The sequence below is a fragment of the Equus caballus genome, chromosome 14 (genome assembly GCF_041296265.1).
Source record: "Equus caballus isolate H_3958 breed thoroughbred chromosome 14, TB-T2T, whole genome shotgun sequence".
NCBI classification, from domain to species: Eukaryota; Metazoa; Chordata; class Mammalia; order Perissodactyla; family Equidae; genus Equus; species Equus caballus.
The window spans coordinates 20,074,434-20,098,188 of NC_091697.1; the positions used below are offsets into that span (position 1 = coordinate 20,074,434).

Below are 23,755 nucleotides of genomic sequence, written 5' to 3' on the forward strand. Positions count from 1 at the left end.
GCCGGTCTAGGCCTGCTCGCCTCCCCACGTCGCGGTCCCCTGAGCTTTTACAGATAACTGCACACTGGGCGCCTCTCAGAGCTCCCCCCGCCCCACGTCGCAGCCCCAGCGCGTCGCCCGCAGCGTTCACGGCTGCACTCGTGCTGTCTCCGACCTCAGCGCAGCTAGATGTCTCCGCGATGCATCCGATGTGTGTGTGATGCCTGGTGGTGCAGGAACCACGAGGAAAACAGAACGTTAGGGGATGCGGTGGAGGGTTGGAGGGGTGCTGCAATTTTAGAGTGGGGGTCAGGGAAACCTCTCCAGTGGGTAACATTTGAGCAGATCCCTGCGGGAAGAAGGGGAGCGAGGCACGGACTTTCTGGGGAAAGGCGGCCCCAGACCCTGGAGCTCAGTGAGCGAGTCCATCCTTCGCAGTAAAAGAGAAAGCAGAGTGTGAAAAACGGTGCTAGGACGGAAGAACCCTTACCAGTGCTTTACCTTAACCTTGGCACCTCGGGCACACCACCCAGGACCAAATGAGGATCAGATTCTAAAGTGGTGTGGAAACCCACCCAGCAGGCCGCCCTTTCCTCTACTCGGGTCCCAGACCCCGCCGTCAGGCAAGGATCCAGCCCCACGGGATCACGCCCCAAAGTCGTGGTCACGCCCCAAAGATATTGCCTCCTTCCCCGGCTCCCATAAGCACCGGTGACTTCGGACTCTCAGACCCGCCCAAGCGAGTGTCCCCGCCCCGCCCCGCCCCGCCCCAGGCCCCGCCCCTCGCCTCAGATGCCCTCGGCCCCGCCCCTAATCCGCTCCGCCCGCGGGTCCGTGGCGGGAGAGAGCCAGCCCTTACGGCCTGGATTCCGCCCCTACCAGGTCGCCAGTCAAGGAGCTGCGCGTCAACGATTGGTCTGAGTCGGAGACTTCGTTTCCCGGTTGCAGTGTCGGCTGGCGCCCCGCAGAGCGGGGTGACCCGGAAGTGACTCCTCGGGCCGCGTGGACTCGTCACCTGGAGAGTGTGTTGCGGCGGCGGCGGTGATGACCAAAATAAAGGCCGATCCGGACGGGCCGGAGGCTCAGGCGGAGGCGTGCTGCGGGGAGCGCACCTACCACGAGCTGCTGGTGAATCTGAACCCCATCGCGCAGCCCCTGGCTTCTCGCCGGCTCACGCGGAAGCTCTACAAATGCATCAAGAAAGGTGCGGCGGCGCCGGGCGGCCGGGCGGCCGGGCGGCGCGGGGGGCGGCCCAGGCCCCCGACTGACTCTTCTGTCATTGCAGCCGTGAAGCAGAAACAGATTCGACGCGGGGTGAAGGAGGTTCAGAAATTCATCAATAAGGGCGAGAAAGGGTAAGGACCCCTCCTGCCAGACTTTGCATTTCTGACCGGTAAGGAGGGTAGTAGTCTCGGCACCAGTGCTCGGCCTCAACCCCACACGCAGAAAGTGAGCGAGCAGTCGGTGAGTTCGCTTCAGTACAGCTACCGATCCGTCACTTCCACGAGCTCAGGGATACCACGGGGACGTGAATTCCGGGGCGAGCGAGTCGTATAAGCCAGCTCGCTTAGGGTGGACCCCAGCTTCATTCGCTCAGCGACTGCCTATCGAGAGTCTACTTTTTCTGGCACTGTGCTATCGGGAGACGGTGACGTTAATCAAATAACCACACAGACAATTACAAGTTTTGCGGTAGGTAACTATGAAGGAAAACTACAGGGTGCAGTGAGAATGACTTCCTTCTTCCTCCTCTCTCTTTTCTGGTGTTTATCAAAATCTGAAACTTATTTGCATTTTTTCCCCGTATCTCCCACTCAGACCAGAAAATAAGCTTTTTGAGAACAGGATAAAGCCCCTCACTGCTTTCTCCCCAGAAGTGTCTGGTACACTGTAGGTGCTCAAGAGATAAATAATGCTGGGGGATTGGATTCTCCATGGGGAGTCTGACCTAGGTGGGGGTAGCTGAGGTCTGAAGATAGAGGAATTCGTTTGGGCGGCTTCTGCCAGAAGAAAGACTGGGCCCCGGGGCAGGAGAACAGTAGTGGTGGGCCGAGGTGCTACCTTCTCACGTGACTTTGTAAGCCGTGGTGAGTATAGTTGTTTTTGGACCCAGCTTTGAGAGGCCATTGAGGGTTAAAGCCAGGACATGACTAATTCCGTTTACACCGTAAGAAGATTTTTCTGGCAACTTAAGAAGGATCAGAGATGCAAGAGTAGACTTAGGGAACTGAGACAGGAGGCTGCTGTAGTCTAGAAGAGGTGAAGGCAGTTTGGCTTAGGTTGGTGATGGTGGAGATGGAGAGAAGTGAAGTGAATGGATCTGAGAGGACTTGCAGACCAGAGTGGGGAGGTATGGATTTCAGCTGAGTGGACAGAGGGCCTGCTTACTGAGCTAGTGGACAGTGGAGGGGGGCTGGGATTAAGAGGGAAAATCCTGAGTTTGGTTTTAGACAAGCTTTTGAGGTGCCTTTTAGATACGTGATCCCTCTCCCCAGCAGAACCATCAAATAGGCAAATGGCTGTATGGGTTTGGAGCTTGGAAGAGAGGACCAGGCTGGAGAAACAGATTCGGGAGTTGGCAGCACATACATGGCACTTGACGCCATGGCCATGGCTGGGGTCAGCCAGGGAGAAGGCAGCAAGAGGGCAGCCAAGGGAGCAGGCTGTAAGGAACACTAGCATTTAAAGGCTACTCAGGAAGAGGAGAGCCACGAGGCAACAGGAAAGCTAGGAGAGGGTGGAAGCAGTGCTCTGAACCAAGAGCTCTTTGCTTGTGTTTGCCTGTCACCTGCCCTGGAGAACAGACTCCCTCTGTCCTCAGGGCTCCTGAGGCCCTTGCCCCAGAGCCCCAACACCTTGCCAGCTAGGAGCCCTAGCTATGGATTCTCTGGAAAGCCTTCATTGGTTCCGTCACTCTTGGGACTGAGCCCATGCTGCTTAGCCTGGCACTGAAGATCTCTGGGTGTGGTCCCTGCCAAGTTCTCTAGCCCTGTTTGCCCCAGTCCCCATCCTGGATTCCAAAGCTATTCCAGGCTCCCAACAGCCAGCCCCTGTGCATCTGGTGCCATTCTGATTCTCTCAGCCTTAAATTACTTTCCCCACACTCAGCCCCTCCCTGGGCTGCCTAACAGAAAGCCATCCTTCAGCTTTCTGTTCAAGTGTCACCTCCTGAATCCTTTTTTGACTCTCCAAGGAGCGCTGAGCTCTTACTCCTTTGTGTGCCTTCCGTACCTCGTCTGTCCTAACGTGATACCACTTGTCAAACTTGGTGGCATTTACTTGTTGCAAAAAAATAGAGATTACCTCCCCAGAGGAGTGCACTCACCAAATATAAATTTGCACGCACTTTCAGAGGTTGAGAGGCCATTAAAAACTGGGCTTCTTGAGGGTGGGGGCCATCTTAGCCGTCTCTGTACCCCCAAGGCCCAGTCCAGAGGTGGCACTTTGGACTGAGAGACGGAATGAGCAAGCTAGAAACATTGTTTCTCTCACTTCAGGATCATGGTTTTGGCAGGAGACACGCTGCCCATTGAGGTGTACTGCCATCTCCCGGTGATGTGTGAGGACCGGAACTTGCCCTACGTCTATATCCCCTCTAAGACGGTGAGGAGCACGTGAGCCCTGACCTTGGTCAGCACTGGAGGACGGGGTCTGGGATCGGTGTGCGGCAGCTTGGGAAAGAGCCCAAGCTTTAGAGTTCAGACAGGCCTGGGTGGATTCTTGACTCTGCTCCTTCCTAGTTGGGGGCTGCAGACAAAGTTCCCTCTCTGCACCTTGGTTTCCTTCTCATAAAATGGGAATACCGTTCCGTGGACTGTGAGAAGGAAGCAGAAGGTGTACACGGACATGCTTTGTCAACTAAGCTGCCGCACCATGTTAGTCCTCCTGGGTGGGTGCAGTGCTCAGAGCGGGTGTTCTAGGGGCCTGCAGCTGTCCTCATCCTTACAGATAGCAGGGCCCGGTCTGGGGCACAGGGAGTGGGCATGGCTGGGACCTGGAGAGCATAGGCTCTGCCTAAGGAGACAGCCACTGCTGGGCTGGAGCCCTTTCACAGTTGCTATGTGGGAATGTAGGCCCAGTGTCGCTAGACCACAGCTTGAAAATTTGCTGAGTTTAAATGATGGCAACCAAAGTGAGATGTTTTTAAGTATAATGTTGATTGAATAGCACTTGTCTGTAGGCTGGATTAGGCTGGCAGGTCACTGGTTTGTGACTCCCTGGCATAAGGCTGTGCGACCTTTTCTCCAAATGGCCCTTCTTTCCCCTTTTCTGCAGGACCTGGGTGCAGCCGCCGGCTCCAAGCGCCCCACCTGTGTGATAATGGTCAAGCCCCACGAGGAATACCAGGAGGCCTATGACGAATGCCTGGAGGAGGTGCATGCCCTGCCCCCACCCATGTGAAGGACTTGGGGAGCAACCTGGCACCTGCTCTGGAGGCTGTTGGGCTGGCGGCGGGCCAGCTGGGAGCCCTTCTGCTGCCCACTCTCACAGCATCTCCGTCCCGGGGCACGTCTTCTTCCCAGGCAGCTCCAGCAGCCCTTTCACTTCTCCATCAGTGCTGTTTCCTGCTGAGCGTCTGTGAAGACACTTCCGAGAATGTGGTGTGGGGGAAGTAAATGCTAAGACTAAAATGTGGTAAGTCTGTAGGTGTTTTTTTAAGCAGCAGCTGCTGGTAGGGCCAAGGAGTTGGTGGGCAGGAAAAAGTAGAAGCAGCCTCTCTCACCAGAGAACCCAAGGACTTTTCAGAGTGCTCAGTGCTAATGCTTGGCTTCCGGGGCCCGTGCTAGACTCGAGCTGAGAACAGACTCTTTGCTGCCCACCCCCGAGCTTTCGACTCCCACTTCCAGAGTCACTAGGAGCTGCAGGGTAAGGCAGCCGAGCCCAGAGCCCACTGCATGGAAGCCACCAGCCCCTGCATCAGGGACACCCCCATTCCTCTTTTCTTCTTCTCCATGAGTCTTTGATGCCACTGGGAAGCGTATGGAAGCAATTTACCCACCCACAGAGGACATTTTAAATAGGAACGTGAAGATAAATACAAACCCCAGGCCATCTCTCCTGCTTGGCAAATGGCCATAGTAGTCTAGTCCCTTGGAACATTTTAGACTTGAGGTGCCTTCCTGTCTGAAAGGCCCAGCATAGGACTCAGTACACATAGCAACCAAGCTTCAGGGATCCTGGAATAAACTGGGCTTGAGGGTCAAATCTGGTTTAAACTCTAAGCTCTCTTCTTTATAAGCTGTGAGCCCTGTTGTGCAAGTCATTTCATCTTCCTCACTCCCCTCGCACTGACGTCTAACATGGAGTAATAAGATTTGATATGTGTATATGTAAAAGCAGCTTGCCCAGGGTCTGACATCTCCCAGCGTTTTCACCCAATCAGAGATGCAGGTTGGGTTTCTTCTGACTGGGCGCCATGGCTGCCATGCTCCCAGCCGCAGCAGCCAGGCCGTGCCCAGGACCTGTGTGCAGAGGGCATGGAGTAATTCTTCGTCAGTGAAGCTGAAGGCAGGCGAAGTAAGGAGAAGCCCTAGGAATATATTTGCTCCGAGTTATAAAACAATGGCATTCAGTTCTAACCTGGACTATTTACAGTGGGACATGGATACATACAGTTGTGAGGCTGTACAGCGAGAGGAGTGCACGCAAGCGTTGGTGTGGCAGTAAGAGACCTGATTGAGGGCAGCCGTGGAAGGACATCTGCTGCTGGTCAAGCCCTTTACTTCTCTGTTGGTTGTGACTGAGTCAATGGCAGATTATAAACGGGGAGAGGGCAAGAGCACAGAGGCCAGCATCTCCCTGCTCTTACAGCCAAGGGCCAGCTGCCCAGTGCAGGTTGGTTCACCTCCCTTCTTGGCCCCTGCCCATGCTGGCACTCCTCAGCCAGCTGCTCTGAACCACAGTCCACTGAAGCCAACCACTCCCACCAAGACACACCACGGTTCATGGGCGAAAACCGCTTTCAACAAAGTTCCTTCCAGGCAGGAATCAGAATATGATGCGTTTCCCATCTGCTGGGTTCTGCTCCATGGGACAGTAGGGACACTTTAGCCTGCAAAGGGAAGAGAACCAAGAACATCTCAGCGGCTGGCCAGCAGGAGAGCCAAGCCAAGGAGGAGCAGAGAACAGGGAACTTACTTTCCTCCATTAATGAGCTTGTTGAGTGCATCTCGGGAGATAACGTGACCACAGATGAGCTTGATGGGAGGGTTAGAATCCGACGTCTGCTGGCGGAGGATGGGGCACGCAAACACTGAGTGGTACCAGCACTTCATCCCTAGTTCGATCTCAATCTGGGGAGGCCAGCAGAGGGGTGAGTACAGTTCTCTCCTGCTGTCCTCCCCGGTGCCGTCTGCCCACACCTCCCTGCTAGGCCTCACCGGTAACTCGTCCTTGTGACTCCAGACCCCAGTGCACTGCCTCTGCTCGATCACAGCTTTGATGTTCATCAGCACGGGCAGCGCCACACAGCCAGAGGCAAAGCTGCAGAACAAAGCAGGGGCTGGAGCGGCCAGACCAAGAGCCCAGCAGGCAGACAGAAGACCAGCACACTGCCATCGGTCTGGAACTCGGGGCAGGGTTCTAAAGGGACACATGTCAAATCGGTCCTGGAAAATCTCTCAGGTCACCTGTAAAGTGCCACATATGTAGTTATGTGTGTCCAAATCTAGAGAGTCACTCTAATGCACTCCAAAGTTTGAGAACCTGGAGGAAAGACAAGGAAGATGCGGGGGGCAGACAGCTGCTCATCCAAACCACTGCAAAGTCCTTGGTGTGAAGGGGACAGTGCTCAGTTGGAAGGGCCCAGCCTGACTGTCTACCCGACTCTGCCATCCTAATGCACCTCTGTAACTGGCTATCCACAAGGGCACTTAGAAGTAGGGGGTGGGTTCTGACAACAATAGGGGCAGGGGTGGGCAGCTGACTGGCTGGAGCTTCAGGTGCTACATACCCCGGTGCTCAGGGCAGTCGTGCATGAGGGAACCGTCCTGTCTGAAGGCAGATGGCTCCTGCTGGGAAATACTGTTCTACAACTGACATCCATCACCCTGGGTGGGGCACGAGATTCCACGGCCAGTCTCAATAAAATGTACCGTAACACTGTGCTGTGGTGCGGTATGTGACTTTGGGGTCAGGTCCAAGTGCCATTTATTCCGTGAGGCCCTAAGCAAGTTCATTCCTGTCCTGAGCCTCTGTTTTCTCATCTGTAAGATGTGGATAACAGTACCTCCAACTCTTAGGGCTGTTGTGAAGTCAAGAGAGGAAGATTACTGTGAAGAAGACTTCCAAGTGAAAGCTCTCGACACGTGTTGCCCAGCCACACTCAAGCCTCTCGGGGGAAGTGGTGGTGGAGATGAGGTCACAAGGCCAGGCTGTCGGAGGGCCATGTGATTATCTGGGGTGAGGTGCAGGCGAGGCAGGGACCTCGTTCAAGAGACCTTACAAAATGGAAACCTCGACCCTTCCCCTGACCTTGTGGTGACCTCAGGCCACAACTCTTCCTAATCTCAGTTTCTCCAACTGTAGTAACAAAGGTAATTCCATCTGGAAGAATGACTTAAGAAAGCCCGTTTAGGTCTGTGAAGGCCCCAACCACCAGCCCTGGCACACAGCAGGGCCTCGGCAAAATGTTTCTCTAAACCCTCCTACTTGTGCGGCCCCCCAGGGCTGGCTGTACCTGACGCTGAGGGGCGACTCCACAGAAAGCCCCAGCAGGGAACAAGCATCCCGGGTAAAGGTCTCACAGATCTCGGCCCAATGGCTGTTGTCCAGGAGGTGGCAGTAGGGCGACTTCTCCAAGCCCAGCCGCAGGTACACCAGACTGCCCATCATCACCTGGATCTCTACAAGGCAACAGGGCGCAGCTCAGGGCACGCAGAGGCCCAGGACACAGCCTCTTCCCGGGGCTCTGTGTCCAGCTCCCAGGGCAGCAGGGCTGTGAGGCAGGATGGGGAGCAGGCTGACCCCCAAGACTCCCAGGCCAAGCCAGGACTGACGTGCCCTTGGGAAAAACTGGTTTTCCCTGAAATCCAGTTGGGAGGTGGAGTCTCGAGGCTGCTTATGTGGGACAAGGACAGGCATCGCCACCTGGCATCAGGTAGGGAGGGGTTCCAGTTCTCTTTCCATCCTTCCAACCGCATCAAGGAGCGAGTCTCAGGCTGGCACTCACAGCTCTGTTCTCCAACTCCGGGTAATCTCTCCTTGTAAAAAGCTCTGAGGAGGCAGCAGCATCTAGCTAAGATTTCACAACATTGCTCGCTTTTCCTGATGTCTATAAAATGTGAAGTAATAGGAGCCAGCCTGGTGGTATAGTGTTAAGTTCGTGCACTCTGCTTCGGCGGCCTGGGGTTCACAGGTTTGGACCCCGGGCACAGACCTATACACCGCTCATCAAGCCATGCCGTGGCAGCGTCCCATATACAAAAGAGAGGAAGATGGGCACAGATGTTAGCTCAGGGCCAATCTTCCTCACCAAAAAATAAATAAATAAAATGTGAAGTAATAATATGAGTGGAGCTAAAGACAAAAGTTACTGGCAGTAGGGTGATTACTAACTGACCTTCTGGAAGGTGAGACTTAAATGACAGATTTGGAAATCCTAGTGTGATGGAAGAGGGCTCAGGAAAGAAGCTGTAGAGGAGGTGCCCAGTGAGTCTTAGGGACACAAGTGGAGTTCTAGGTGGGAGTGGCCCATGCTCAGGCAGAGGAGCATGAGGCCACACGTGTTGTGAGCGCACAGGCCCAGTGTGCTCTGAGTGTGGGTGTGGCACACGGCAGGCATTTGGCAACCAGAGGTGGTCTGAGCTGAGGCTAGAGGGGTTGGCAGAGGCAGGTGAGGAAGAATCCCGAGTCTGGAGTTCACCGGGGAGACAATGAGGGAGGGGTCAGAGTAACTCAGGGTGGGAGAGGCATCCTGGTAACATGTAGCCCCATGTGGGGCAGGGACTGGCAATCTGACACATGCTGACATCTGTCGGAGCCCAGCAGTGTCCACCCCAGCACGCTGGGCACTTACCCCGCTGGTGCAGCCGAGCAAAGGGCTGGAAATGCCGGGCGTAGCTGAGGGCTTCCAGCTGCTTCTCAGGACCACCTGCCAAGAGGCGGATGAAGTGCAGTCGGTGCAACTTGAACTCCAGGGAGCTGTTGAGCTCAAGCAGGCGCTGCCTGTGGGAGACGGCCCATCTGGGAAGAACGGGGCCAGTTGAGTGTGGAGCTGGTGGGGTGGGAGAAGGGGCCCTGGCAGAGCTGGGTCTGAGATGTGGGCTCCACAAGCCTACGTGAGGCCCACGAGACAGGGATGGAGGTGTGTCAAGGCATGTCACACTGGGTGAGTGAAGATCACAGACAAGCCTTGTCCCCTGCTGGTCCACCCAAGGGCCAACTTACTCTAATGCTGGCCCCAGGTCTTGTTCATGCAGAGCTTCCAGGATTCGATTCAACTCCAGGAAAGGCTGCTTGAAATCCAAGTCCACATTCAGTGTTGATTCCTGTAGGGGGAGAGAGCAGTCCTACCACAGGAGGATAGTGTTTCCATAATCCTCTGCTCTGTGCTTAATAAAACCCATCCACCAAAGGCAGGCTGGAGAGCCGGTGTTTGCATAGGGAGCTGTGGTCTCCTGCCAGCTGCTCGGGCCCCATTTCAGTTCTGAGAGGCTGAGTGCTACATGCTGGCTTCCCAGTTGGCAGACTACAAACCCCACCGCACCCCTGCGGTACTGGAGACCCACGTTGAATAGCATGGTGAGAAAATTATTCGTTTTCAACCCTCCTAATTACATTAAGAGAAAGTATCCTTTACTTTTACTGCCAGTTTGTCTTTAACACCTAACAAGTGCTACTTTGTCATTTTACTAATCTCCTTTTTTAAGAAAGACATATCAGGCCTTAACTCAACCCTGGCTGGTAACCAACTCTAGCTAGAAATTTAATAACTTCACTTTCCATCGTATATATTTTTACAGCTACCTTCTTTTTATTGCCAGGGACTGATTTCCTTTCTAAAATAAATTTATTGAAAGAAGCAATAAAAGCAAAAATAAACAAGTGGGACGGGCCAGCCCAGTGGTGCAGCGGTTAAGTTCGCACGTTCTGCTTCTCAGTGGCCTGGGGTTCCCTGATTTGGATCCTGGGTGCAGACATGGCACCGCTTGGCAAAAGCCATGCTGTGGCAGGCGTCGCACGTATAAAGTAGAGGAAGATGGGCAGGGATGTTAGCTCAGGGCCAGTCTTCCTCAGCAAAAAGAGGAGGATTGGCCCTAGTTAGCTCAGGGCTAATCTTCCTCAAGAAAAAAGAAAAAGAAAAGAAAAAACAAGTGGGACCACATCAAACTAAAAAGCTTCTGCACAGCAATGGAAACCATCAACAAATTGAGAAGGCTACCTACCAAATAGGAGAAAATATTTGCAAATCATATTATCTGATAAGGGGCTAATATCCAAAACATATAAAGAATCCATATAACTCAACAGGAAAAAAAAATACGATTAAAAAATGGGCGGGGGCCAGCCCCATGGCCTAGTGGTTAAGCTCGATGTGCTCCACTTTGCTGGCCCACTTTGGTTCCCCATGTGGACCTACACCACGTGTTGGCAGCCATGTGTGGTGGCAACCAACATACAAAATAGAGGAAGGTTGGCACAGATGTTAGCTCAGGGCGAATCTTCCTCAACAAAAACAAAACAAAAAAGGGTGGAAAATCTGAATAGACATTTTTCCAAAGAAGACATAGAGATGGCCAACAGGTACATGAAAAGGTGCTCAACATCACTAATCATCAGGGAAATGCAAATCAAAACCACAGTGAGATATTGCCCGACATCTGTTAGAATGGCTGTCATCAAAAAGACAAGAAATCAAGCCAGCCCCGATGGCCTAGCAGTTAAAGTTTGATGCACTCCACTTTGGTGGCCCGGGTTTGGTTCCCAGGCACAGAAACACACCACTCATCTGTCAGTAGCCATGCTGTGGTGGCAGCTCACATAGAAGAACCAGAACTTACAACTATACACAACTATGTACTGGGGCTTTGGCAGGGGAAAAGGAAGAAAAAACGAGGAAGATTGGCAACAGATGTTAGCTTGGGGCGAATCTTCCCCTGCAAGAAAAAAAAAAGACAAGAAATAACAAGTCTTGACAAGGATGTGGAGAAAAGGGAACCCTTGTGCACTGTTGGTGGGAATGTAAATTGGTGCAGCCACTATGGAAAACAGTATGGAGGTTCCTGAAAAAATTAAAAATAGAACTACCATATGATCCAGTAATTCCACTTCTGGGAAAATATCTGAAGGAAATGAAAACACTAATCGAAAAGACATCTGCACCCCACGTTCACTGCAGTTATTCACAATAGCCAAGAGATGGAAGCAACCCAAGTGCCCAATGACGGATGAGAGGACAAAGAAATGTGGTATTTATACATATATATGTTACCCAGCCGTAAAAAAGAATGAAATCTTGCCATTTGCAACATGAATGGACCTCGAGGGCGTTATGCTAAGTGAAATAAGTCAGACAGAGAAAAAAAAAATACCATATGATCTCACTTATATATAGAATCTAAAAAAAGTAAAAAAACCCAAAACAACAAAACACAAGCTCATGGATACAGAGAACAGATAGGTGGTTGCCAGAGGCGGGGAGTAGGGGGATGGAGAAATAGTTGAATGGTTTTTTTTTAAGTTTAAATAAATTGAATTAAGAAAAGATATTAGCCCATTTAAGTAAAGAATGCATCAGTCAGAAAGGAGCTGGTCTCCAACGGAAGCCAACTAAAGGAGAGGTCTTAGGGAAAACTGGACTGCCCGGGCACAGTCCAGGGAGAGGATGCCCTGCCGGGCCTCCTGCCCATTGCCTAGTCTCCGGGAATGGGCATCCCCATCAGTCTATGAGAGGCAATGACACAACACATCTGAGTCATGTAAACAAATCGACTTGTCTGGATATGACAAAAAAAAAAAGAATAAGAGAGACCTAATATAAAGGAAACTATCAAGTAGAAGGCAAAGCAGGCAGGTTCCAGCACCCTCCCTCTGGTCGTTACCTGGCACAGCTCCTCAGCGACGCTGAGCATGCCCTGCTGGTACAGGTGCTCCACGATGGCCATCTGCAGGATCTGCTGCTGCTTCTCCCGCGAGTCCCACACTGCGTCGGAGACCACACCGCAAATCTCAGAGTCAAAGTTCTGACAAGGACGAGAGACAGGGCCCTGTGACTCAGCACTCGCACTTCTCACACTTGCTCTCCTGATGAGCCTGGGTACACACCAATGCCACGGATTCCCGTCCCCGCTCCAGGCCTGCCCCCATTCTCACCCTGTCAATGGCTTTGCCCACTCGAGAGACACTGCTGTGAATGTCCTTGTGGTCCGAAGCCAGTTTCTGCACGGTGTCTTTGATCTTCCGGCAGCACTGGGACATCACCAGGGAGAGGGTGGCTGAGAGTGGGGTCCCCTGGAGGGCTGCAGAGAAACACTGGCAATGAGTCAGGACACAGAGGAGCAGACTTGTCCCTGCTTCCTTATTCTAAATGCCAGAACAGAGGCCTGGGAGGTAGCACTGAGCTCCAGGGTGAGACCCAGCTTCTATCCCAGGTCCTGCCACTTTGTAACTGCATGACTTGGAACTGGTCAAGGGGGACAGGCCAGTTCATCTCTCAGAGTCTTCGTTTCCTTATCTGTAAAATGTGGGTATAGCAGCAGCCTTGCCGCTCGCTGTGAAGTGAAGATCATTTGGCATTTACTGTGGGTCAGTACTTCACTGCAGCTCATTTAATCCTCCCACCATGCTATGCAGTGGGCACTGTCAGTATCCCGTCCTATAGCTGAGGCAGCAACTTGCCAGGTCACATGGCAGTCACAGATATAAAGCCCAGACTCCCCGCGACCACACCAGATGGCTCCTTATTATCTTGAGTGAGAGACTACGTGTGAGAAGGCTTTGAACCGTCAAGCACTGTCCCCACATTAATGTCTCTTATCAACCCAGAGGACACCAGGCAGGCCGGGGTCTGCCAGGGAAGCTCAGGGACATTTCTGGCTCAGGACACCAGGCTTGCTGTGATCCACCACCATGGCCAGGCTGAAGCCACACCGACTGCCAAGAGCACATGGGCTTGGACAAGAGGAGGGCAGACAGGCCATCAGTCCCCTCTTCGAGCCCAGCACCTACACCTCTTCTTTAGATGGCAGCACCTCAGTTCCGGGAAGGAAACATGACCCAAGGAAGGGAAGGTGACCCAGGAGGGCCAGGGAACGTCTCAGTCCTGAGACTGGAAGGGAGATGTGTTCTGCCAGGTTTCCAAACAAACACAACGTGAACTGGAGCTGCTGGAGCACTATGGCCATCTGGGGAGCACCACTCTGAGATAAGGCCGGCAGAGTGAGGGGTCACCTAAGCCACTAGATCCAGCTGGGCTAGACGTTTCAGTTACCTGAGCCCGTGATCCAGCCCCACTTTTGTTTGTTTGCTTGTTTAAGCTAGTCTGAGCTGGGTTTCTGGCCCTCATAACTGAATGAGTCCCAACAAATACAAACAGGAGGCAGTGGTTGGACCACCCACCTACTCTAGGGAGATGGGGCAGAGCCACATTCCGCTCCCAGCATCAGCAATGCCCTCCCAAAGCCCAGCTTGCCACTCATTTCCCACATTCGCTCCCACAGGTCGCAGAGGGCCACACTGCATATTCTTTGGCCACAGCCCCTTAAGGACAAAGCACAGCTCTCAGGAAACCAAAGCCTTTTAACCTGGAATCCCCAACTCTCCGCCACCCAAGGACCCCAGTGACGAACGTTAGCCCCGACAAATCCCTATCTAGGGAGAGACGGTCTCCCTAGAAACACACTGCAGCCATAACATCATCTGGCATCCAAGAGCATAGACAATGCAAATGAGCTTCAGACCAGCAAGAGAAACCATTTCCATCACACACAGTTAACAGATGCCATCAAAAGCAAAGACACCTGGGCATTTATCACAGCATGGCACAACCACAGTGGAATGCCAAGCAACTCGGTGCAAGAATGAGACAGAATTCTATGTGCTGATATAGAACACTCTCCAAGACAGACTGTGTAGGGAAAAAGCAAGGTGCAGGAAAGTATATACTTGATGCTACCCTTTGTGTTAAAAAAAAAAAGGAGGGAGGATAGACACATACACAGACCTACGTATGCACACAGGTGCTGCCTGAGGGGCACCTGAGAAACAGGACGGGGCTGACTTTTGGGGAGGGACACACAGGAACTGGGAATGAAGGAGGAAAGAGAGACTCACTTTTCACTGTAAACGTTTTTGACCTTGAAGTCTTTTTCACGTGCATGCTTTCTTTAAAAATAAATAAAAAGGTAACAAACTCTACTTTGTAGATTTGTTTTTCTCAGTGGTACTAGGTGTAGCAATTCTGAAAATACTTTCTATGTATGTAGAAACTGAGCAATGAGAAATATATTGACCATGTTGGCCGTGAGGTTTCTCACTATTGGAGAAGAGAGGTACAGCTGTGGTTGGGGGCAGTCTAGGAAGGACCTGTGACATTGGATTGGAATTGAAGGTATAGTATAAATTCATGGTCTGCAATATATAAATAAAGACAGATAGACAGATAGATCCATGTGCTAAAGAACCTAGAAACAGTGACACCCGCGTAATAACCCAATGATGGTTTCCAAATACAATTTCCCACCAAAAGAACCAGGGCTACGTGCAGAAATTACTGATTCCAGGGAATATCTTGCTGTGCCAGAAAGTAAGGATGTGCAAAAAGAAAACAACAAATAATAAATATAAAAGATGGGCCATGTCAAAAGGATATAGGAGGAAAAAGAATAGTGCTGAGACAACTGAATACCCCCATGCAAAAGAATGAAGTTGGACTTTACACCATATACAAAAATTAACTCAAAATGGATCAAAAACTCAAGTGTAACAGCCCAAACTACAGAACTCTTAGACAAACAGAGGTGTAAATCCACATGGCCATGGATCACAACGGTTTCTTAGATATGACAACAAAAGCATAAGCGACCAGAGCAAAAATATCTTGGATTTCCATCAATATTAAAAACTTTTGTGCTTCAAAGGATACTATCGAGTAAGTAAAAGACAACCCACAGGACAGAATATATTGGTCCATCTACATCTAGTAAGGGACTACTATCAAGAATATGTAAAGAACTCTTACAACTCAACAATAAAAAGACAAATAACTCAATTAAAAAATGAGCAAAGGATGTAAATAGACATTTCTCCAATGAAGATATACAAATAGGCAACAAGCACATGAAAAGATGCTCAACATCATTAGTCATTAGAGAAATGCAAAGCACAACCACAATAACATATCACCTCATATCCACTAGGATGGTTATAATCAAAAAGACAAGTGTTGGTGAGGATGTGGAGAAACTGGAACTTTCACACATTGTTGGTTGAATGTATACTGAATGTTAAAATGTTGCAGCTACATTTGGATAACAATTTGCCAGTTCCTCAAAAAGTTGAACAGAGGGGCCACCCCTGTGGCCAAGTGGTTAAGTTCACGTGCTCCACTTCGGCAGCCCAGGGTTTCACTGGTTCAGACCTGAGCACGAACCTAGCACCACTCATCAAGCCATGCTGAGGTGGTGTCCCAAATGCCACAACTAGAAGGACCCACAACTAAAAATATATACAACTATGTACTGGGGGGCTTTGGAGAGAAGAAGGAAAAATAAAATCTTTAAAAAAAAAAAGTTAAACAGAGAGTTACCATACGACCCAGTGCAGAAAAAAGAATGAAGTAGTGATTCATGCTACAACAGGGGTGAACCTTGAAACATTACACTAAGTGAAAGAAGCCAGACACAAAAGGCCACATATTGTCTGATTCCATTTATGTGAAGTGTCCAGAAGAGGTAAATCCACAGAGAGAAAGTAGACTGGTGGTTTCCAGGGGCTGGGGTGCGGCAGGAATGGATTAACTGCTAATGGGTAGGATTTCTTTTTGGGGTAATGAAAGTCTTCTGAAATTAGATAGGGGTAATGACTATACAACTCTGTAAATATACTAAAAATAACTGAACTGTACACTCTTAAAGGGTGAATTTTAGGGGCTGGCCCGGTGGCGCAGCACTTAAGTGCACACATTCCGCTTCAGAGGCCCAGGGTTCGCCGGTTTGGATCCTGGGTGTGGACATGGCACCGCTTGGCAAGCCATGCTGTGGCAGGCGTCCCACAGACAGTAGAGGAAGATGGGCATGGATGTTAGTTCAGGGCCAGTCTTCCTCAGCAAAAAGAGGAGGATTGGCAGCACATGTTAGCTCAGGGCTAATCTTCCTCAAAAAAAAAAAAGGGTGAATTTTAATGTGAGTTATAGTTCAATTTTTTAAAAAAAGGACATAGGAACCAGGGATTACCTCTGATCAAATCTAAGACAATTTGAGCATCAAAATAAATAATAACAGTAATGGATTATAACTCATTAAATAAATAGGAATCTATAAGTGTGAACTGATAATAAATAAATAAGGGGAGAAAGGAAAGCGGAATGCCAACTAATAAATATATAAGGAATGACAGAGCAGGAAAAATCACCCATGTTGCATTCAGCCTTGTAACAATTGATTCAGGCAAGAATCATCAATGGATGCTAAAATGAGTGGGCTGAAGTTTGATGAAGCACTGGATATTTACATGGTCTCAAAGTATCTCCCCACAAATTACTTACTAATTAACTCTAAAGAAAGAAATACTAACTTTATGTGGAGAAACCTGGCAGACACCATCTTAACCAAGTGATCAAAGTTCACATCCCAATAATGGAACAAGCTGACTCCTTGTACCTCCCGATGTGACGTGCTGAGCATCACGTCACTTCTGAAGTACTCCTGGCCCAAATGCAAAACCTGAATGACGAGGAAACAGCTGACAACTCCAAACAGAGAGAGATTCTGCAGACTCATTGCCCTAATGCTTCAAAATGTCAACGTCATGAATAACAACGGCAGGTGGAGGAAACATCCCAGATTAAAAACTAAGGATGAGACATGAGAAACTAAATGCAGGCTTTGATCCTGAATTGGATCCTGGACTGGAGAAAAAAATTAAAATGCTTTCTGCAAATTATCAGACAATGGCAAAATTAAAATATGAGCTACATTCATTAGGTCATAATATTAATGTTAAATTTCTTGATTTGAATAATTATACTGTATTTATATAAAAGAATGCCCTTCATCATAGGAAATACACACTGAAGGTTTAGCAGCAATGAGGAATGATATCTGCAACTGACTTTCAAATGGTTAAAAGGCAGTAAGAATATGCAAGAGAACTGATAAAGCAAATACAGTAAGATACTAGCAGTTGGTGAATTTAAGTGAAGGGTATATATGAGTTCTTTATACTATTCTTGGAACTTCTCTGTAAATTTGAAATTATCTTAAAGTGTCTTAAAAATTTAAAAGAAAAGCAAATAAAACAAAATGTAAATGAAAATAATCTCAGGTAAATCAATAGTTTCTGTTGAGCTCTTGAAATTACTCCCCTTCACAGCGGCCTAGGGATCCATGTAGCAGTGTCCTAACAATCATCCTGCCAGAGCCTTGTCACCAAGTAGCCTCAGGGCCCCCTAGCCCACAGGGAGGCAGGTGTGGGGCTCTCGTGGGGGACACCCACCTGCGCTGGCCAGCTCGGCCCGCAGCTGGCCCACGTGGTGCAGCAGCTCCTCCAGGCTCTGCTCGCAGTGCTGCCCGTAGGTCAGGAACTTCTGCAGGACCTTGTCCACTTCTCTCTCCACGCTCGCACACTGCTCCATGGCGGCCTCGGACTGCGGGGAGGGGAGTGTCCACTGCATCAGGCTGCACCTGGGCCAGGGGGGCATGGTGGGGAGGGCTCCCTATCCCCTCACTGTACCCATATCATATATCACTGCCCAGGAATTCCCAGCTTAACATATCTGTCCACAGCTCACATCACCCCCAGCCAGGGTGCCCTGTGTAGGGTGCAGGCAGAGTGAGGACAGGGGTTTTTTGAATCATGGTGAGAAAATTACTCTGTATTCAACTCTTTTCATTCTATAATCCTTGTTCATCTCTTTTTAGTCAAGAGAAGAGAGAGCAGGTCTTAGAGAGCCCTCAGTAGGCAATGCTAACTAGAAATCCATACATATAGTGCATCTTTTCATCTACTCATTATGGTCACCTTCTCTTCAGTTAGTGGACTTGGTTTTCCATGTACTCCAGTGACAGAAGCCGCAACAGCAGTCCACGAATGGCTGATATTTTGAAACGTAGCCTAAGGAACAACTGCTGACCACACAGGCCTGATGGGCCTCGCCCACCACTCCAGCCTCAGTCCCACCCTGCTCGCCCATGGACAGGCAGCTTGTGTCCAGCCAGCTGGAATCCTTGCTCCCTCACAGCTCTGTGCCCTGGTTCAGCTGCTCCCTCTCCCTGGTATGCTCTCCATTACCCCTCACCTCCTCAACTGCTTGAGAAGCTGGCTCATCCTTTCTGAGTCAGCTCAGAGGTCAGCTCCTTCAGCAGCTGTCCCTACCTGTCCCCACCTGGCTCTCTCCACTCTGACTTGGCACCCTTCTATTTCACTTTTGATCACTGGGTAGTGATGTGTTTGAGGACCTGCCTCCATGATCACACTAGAACATCTCTTGTTGTAACACCACCTTCCCTCCTCATTATACCATTGAAAGAAAGTTGACTTTCCTTGTCCCATCTTTCCTACCACTGAGGCCCCCTTCCTAAGTCCCTTCTACCCTGGGCCACTGCTCCCCTCCATTTCAGAGCAGCATTTGACACTAAACACATGGACAATCCTCAAAACCTTGGTGACAGGGGCTGGCCCAGTGGCCAAGTGGTTAAGTTCGCGTGCTCTGCTTCAGTGGCCCAGGGTTTCGCCGGTTCGAATCCTGGGCATGAACATGGCACTGCTCATCAAGCCATGCTGAGGCGGCGTCCCACATGCCACAACTAGAAGGACCCACAACTAAAAATACACAACTATGTACCGGGGGCTTTGGGGAGAAAAAGGAAAAATAAAATCTTAAAAAAAAAGAATGTTGGTGACAGAGTTGATTTCCCTCTCCAGCCTTCCATCTGGGATTGGAAATGAGAGGGCTCTCTTGAATGTTCAGATCTACTCAGTTGTCCATTCTGTCAAAGAGGATAGAGTTACATTGCAAAGATAATCCTGTGTTCAAGGTGACCATCAGGCTTACCGCAGTTTCACCAGACTCTCTTCCCATTCTCACCAGCACCGTCAGTCCTGGCCTCAACATCTCAGCCCAGCCTGTGGACACTGTCTCCCTACCAGGCAGGACATGAACAATCAGAGAACAGCATCCAGGGCCTTGAGATATGTATATGCCTTCCCTCCTTAGGCTTGATGCTCACACTAGAATTTGTAATCATGGTGTACAGAAGACATGCCCTCCTCTTCACGGCCCTTGAGCAAACACACTATAACTGGATATGAGCCATTCTCGGCCAAATATAACAGGGACTCCTATCTGAAATACTGTAATCATTATTAATATTGCTATTAGTAGTGAACATTTCTTACGGGTTTATTATGTGCCAGGCACTGTGCTAATCACTTTGCATACATTAACTACTTTACTTAGTTCTAAAACACTATGAGGTAGGTACAATGAGACCCTTTACAGATGAGAATATGAGATGCAGAAAGATTAAATAAGTTGCCCAGGGTCATGCGGTGGGGAGGCAGAGGACCTGGGAACTGAAGCCGGGCAGTCTGCTCCAGAGCCCTTCTATGAAGCACCTCAGATCACAGGCCTCTCTGGACCAGGCTCACAGGCCACTGTCTCACCAGGAAAGGAAAGCAGCCAGTGTCTGTGGTTAGAATAGTGTACGGCAATGATTAATGATGACAAGAAACAGGAAATTAACCACAGAGCCTCTGAGATGATCAACAAGGAAAGATGACAGCACAAAAGAATGTTTGCCAAGAGTGTCTGGGAACCAGAATCACAATTGACCAAAAATAAACACAGCTCAAGAAAGGTCAGGACCTCACCAAGGTCAGACACCAAGTGATACCAGGATCATCAGAGGGAAGCCCAAGTCAGCATCTCGAAATTGTATTAAAAAGCTGAGGAAGGGGCCGGCCCGTGGCAGAGTGGTTACGTTTGTGCACTCCGCTTCGGCGGCCCAGGATTTCACCAGTTCGGATCCTGGGCGCAGACAGGGCACCACTCATCAGGCCACACTGAGGTGGCATCCCACATGCCACAACTAGAAGGACTCACAACTGAAATATACGATGCTGTACTGGGGGGCTTTGGGGAGAAAAAGAAGAAAAAAAGAAGAAGATTGGCAACAGTCGTTAGCTCAGGTGCCAATCTTAAAAAAAAAAAGCTGAGGAAGGGGATGGGTCCAAGGATCCTCATCCCAGCATTGTGTGTTGTAGCGGGGAGCGGGAGACAACCTAGGGCCTCATCACTAGGGGAACTGATAAGCCAAGGAAATAGGATGGGGGGATGCATCTACAGAAACCCGGGTAGCATTTAGAAACCATGTTCCACATAATCCCACAGCAACCTCACTAAGATCCCAAAACACGGTCTTGAGGGGGAAAAAGAAAATGAACTCTAGGCAAAATATCATTTATGTAAATTAAAAATATATGCAAAAAAGAGGAGGATTGGCAGCAATTAGCTCAGAGCTAATCTTCCTCAAAAATAAAAAGTTTTAGGGCCGGCCCGGTGGTGCAGTGGTTAAGTTCACACGTTCCGCTTCTCGGTGGCCCGGGGTTCGCCGGTTCCGATCCTGGGTGCAGACATGGCACCGCTTGGCAAAAGCCATGCTGTGGTAGGCATCCCATGTATAAGGTAGAGGAAGATGGGCATGGATGTTAGCTCAGGGCCAGTCTTCCTCAGCAAAAAGAGGAGGATTGGCAGTAGTTAGCTCAGGGCTAATCTTCCTCAAAAAAAAAAGAAAATATATGCATACAACCAAGGATGTAAATAAATGGAAATACACCAAACACATCTGAGTGGTTTCCTATGGTGAGAGAAGGGAAGAATGGGGATGAAAGGGAATAAATGGGGCAGCTGGCCCCGTGGCCGAGTGGTTAAGTTCGCGCGCTCCGCTGCAGGTGGCCCAGTGTTTCGTTGGTTCGAATCCTGGGCCCAGACATGGCACTACTCATCAAACCACGCTGAGGCAGCGTCCCACATGCCACAACTAGAAGGACCCACAACGAAGAATATACAACTATGTACCGGGGGGATTTGAGGAAAAAAAATAAAATCTTTAAAAAAAAAAAAAAGGAATAAATGGATAAATACAAAGGAGAAAATGGCCCTGCATGGGCCAATTAAATGTACAAAGAACTGAGAAGTGTGATTAACTCAATAAAAAATTTAAAAATAAAACAAATGAGCTGGGAAAACAGAACTGTTTGCGAGTATTCCATCCAAAAAGCCCAGGAGGCTGATTCAGTCCGTCCAGGGTGAGCCACAGTGCCTGGCTCAGCGGGCCACCTTCACCAGGCACAAGGATGGCTGAGTTTGTCTTTGTCTTTGACAAACTGCATGATTAATCCAATGGAATTTCATGTCCATTGTCCTAAGCCTTCCTCCCCAAGGTCTCACATGTACAGAAATTATCTAGCAGGGTGATCCCCCCAAGACAACACATCAGATCCTATCCCCCTCTCAACACTGCCGGGGCCTGACACACAAGCCCTGTGTAACTGGGCATTCGCTTCCTTTGCACAAGCCTTTCCTATGTCCGGAGTGCCCTCTGCACTTCTCTGCATGCAGAACATGAGATGCGGTTTAATTACCAGCTGCCCACGAGGCCCTCAGCGAGATCTCCCTGCCTCCTTCTCTGCAACAGAAACCTGTCGAGAACGCCCATGCCACACGCATCTGGGTCCTCAGCACTGTGGCACAGTAAGTGCCTGATCACATGTCTGTCTCCCCTGACTGGACCCGGAGCTGCTTAGGCCTGGAGTCCAGTCTCGTCCTCTCTCTCCCCTCAGTGCCAGCCCAGGACCTGGTCCACAGCTGGTGCTCAGTGAACATTTGCTCATTACACCGTGCAGCCATTTCCTAACCCCTGGGCTAGGGAGCCTGAGCTCAAACCTGGGGCAGGTGGGCAGGAAGAGACATGAGTGAAATATTAAAATCTCCATCAAGGCATGCGTGGAGGTTTTGTCCCCAGTCTTCAGCACCCTGAAACAACAGGGTCCCTTCTGGGGCAAGGAGGAAGAAGGGAAGTTTGTGCAAATCATAGAAATTTGCCTGACACAGAATTTGGGCAGCCTCCGTCGACCCAACACTTATTCTTTTGCACCCCCCACCTCTATCCATTCTCCACCCTACACATCACTCCTCTGCTTAAAACCCAATAGATTCTCATTATACTTAGAATGAAGTCCACTCTCCTTTTTATGGCCTACCAGATGCTATGTGAGTCGACTCCCAACCACCTCTCCAATCTCATCTCCTACCACTCTCCCCCTCACTTGCCACAATCCAACCACACTAGCCTTCTTTCTGTTCCTTGACTACATCCAGTTAATTTCTGCCTCAGGGGCTTTGCACTGACTGTTTTCTCTGCCTGGAACATTCTTTGCCCAGATCTTTCCATGGCTGGCTGCTTAGTACGGTCTCAGTGCACACGTCATCTCTTCAGAGATGCTCTCCTAGACCACAGTATCTAACGCTGACCCTCTGCCCCACCCCCCCACTAGTCACTCGATCATATCACCCAGTTCCTTTTCTTCATTGCACATCTCTATGTGAAGTTTCAAATCCTTCTTTTGTCATTAGCCCCTACTGGGAGTTTCACCTACATTAATGTGCAAGTGACTGGCAAACTCCAACTCATCCTTCAAAAGACCCTGCTCGCACGCCATGCCTGGCCCTCACATCTGGGCTGAGTTACCTCCGACCCGGCGGGTCGCTCTAGGATGGGACGTCTGAGTTCGAGCGACTCCCCCGGCAGAGGCGGCTCCTCGACGGCCCTGGGAGTCTGTGGGGCTCCAGCTCCCGGCCCGGGCCGACGACTGCTGAGAAAACAAGCCAAGGGCGGGGCGTCGTCGGGGGGCTCCCGAGAGGGCCAGGCCCGCTGCTCGGCAGCCGGCCACCCGCCCGCCGCCAGGCACCCCACCCCCGCTCGCCCGGCCGGCCAGGAAGCCGCCGGCTCCCACCTGCTCGGCGCCCGGCCCTGGCTTCCGGCGCGCTGTCATCGGAACCGGAAGCGGCGGCCGTTGCCCGGCGGCGCGGACCCGCCCACTGGCGGCGGCGGGAGGGGCTGCTGCCCGCGAGCCCCGCTCCGCCCCCCGCGAGCTCCCTCCGCGCGCCGGAAGCCCGCGGCCGGGTCGCAGCTCGCCCCGGCGGCGGGTAGGCCTCGACCGAGCGCTCGCGGGCCGGCGGGTGCGCAGGGCGCGGCTTCCCCACCCGGAAGAGGCCCCGCCGGCCCGCGGGCGCACCAGCCACGGCGCCGCTCTCCGCAGTCCCACCGGCGAGGACTGCCGCCGCGTTCGAGGAAGGACAATACCCAGCAGCACGAGGCCCGGGTGCCAATGTCAGGCTTTCCTGCGGGGCTCCTTGAGGCTCTTTTTCAAACATCAAATGATGCAGCCTTGCTGATCCCCCTAATCCAGTACTTAATCTACCCACCGGGCATTCATTCAGCGGGAGAATTAGATTCTGCTGGGGCGGACCTAGCTTCTGCCCTGCCGCCGTCCACTGGTCGCTCCCCTTGGGGGCTAGGGGGAGACGGGGGTTACACAGTTGCCCTGAGGAGAGTGA

The 23,755-nt window shown here is 50.8% G+C and overlaps 2 protein-coding genes across 39 annotated transcripts; one reads left to right on the plus strand and one right to left on the minus strand.

The window, feature by feature from the left end:
• The first annotated feature begins 759 nt into the window (after window positions 1–759).
• Window positions 760–7,083, plus strand: NHP2 (NHP2 ribonucleoprotein). The gene is made up of 4 exons (XM_005599187.4): window positions 760–1,183; window positions 1,265–1,334; window positions 3,477–3,582; window positions 4,255–7,083. Exons 1-4 carry the CDS (start codon window positions 1,024–1,026, stop codon window positions 4,378–4,380), a joined length of 462 nt encoding a protein of 153 aa, XP_005599244.1. The 5' UTR covers window positions 760–1,023; the 3' UTR covers window positions 4,381–7,083.
• RMND5B (required for meiotic nuclear division 5 homolog B) lies at window positions 5,498–23,285 on the minus strand. 38 transcript variants are annotated; one of them, XM_070233800.1, is made up of 12 exons: window positions 23,152–23,231; window positions 22,887–23,010; window positions 19,190–19,277; window positions 17,632–17,782; window positions 12,292–12,437; window positions 12,021–12,161; window positions 9,367–9,488; window positions 8,996–9,162; window positions 7,658–7,823; window positions 6,360–6,462; window positions 6,118–6,272; window positions 5,498–6,031 (listed from the first exon to the last, which is right to left on the minus strand). In XM_070233800.1, exons 3-12 carry the CDS (start codon window positions 19,247–19,249, stop codon window positions 5,968–5,970), a joined length of 1,275 nt encoding a protein of 424 aa, XP_070089901.1. In that variant the 5' UTR covers window positions 19,250–19,277; window positions 22,887–23,010; window positions 23,152–23,231; the 3' UTR covers window positions 5,498–5,967. The 38 variants fall into 38 exon arrangements, with proteins under 38 accessions (XP_070089901.1, XP_070089902.1, XP_070089903.1 ...); XM_070233801.1 differs by having other exon boundaries at window positions 9,367–9,467; window positions 23,152–23,229; XM_070233802.1 differs by having other exon boundaries at window positions 9,367–9,467; window positions 22,887–23,007; window positions 23,152–23,222.
• Window positions 23,286–23,755: the final 470 nt, after the last annotated feature.

Coding starts and splice junctions, on each gene's coding strand:
- NHP2 (XM_005599187.4), top strand. CDS start 1,024: ATGACCAAAATAAAGGCCGATCCGGACGGGCCGGAGGCTCAGGCGGAG. Junction 1,335..3,476: donor ATCAATAAGGGCGAGAAAGG/GTAAGGACCCCT, acceptor CTCTCACTTCAG/GATCATGGTTTTGGCAGGAG. Junction 3,583..4,254: donor TCTATATCCCCTCTAAGACG/GTGAGGAGCACG, acceptor CCTTTTCTGCAG/GACCTGGGTGCAGCCGCCGG.
- RMND5B (XM_070233773.1), bottom strand. CDS start 22,857: ATGGCGTGCGAGCAGGGTCTTTTGAAGGATGAGTTGGAGTTTGCCAGT. Junction 9,163..9,366: donor GACCTGGGGCCAGCATTAGA/GTAAGTTGGCCC, acceptor CGTTCTTCCCAG/ATGGGCCGTCTCCCACAGGC. Junction 6,562..7,657: donor GAGTCGCCCCTCAGCGTCAG/GTACAGCCAGCC, acceptor GTGTCCCTTTAG/AACCCTGCCCCGAGTTCCAG.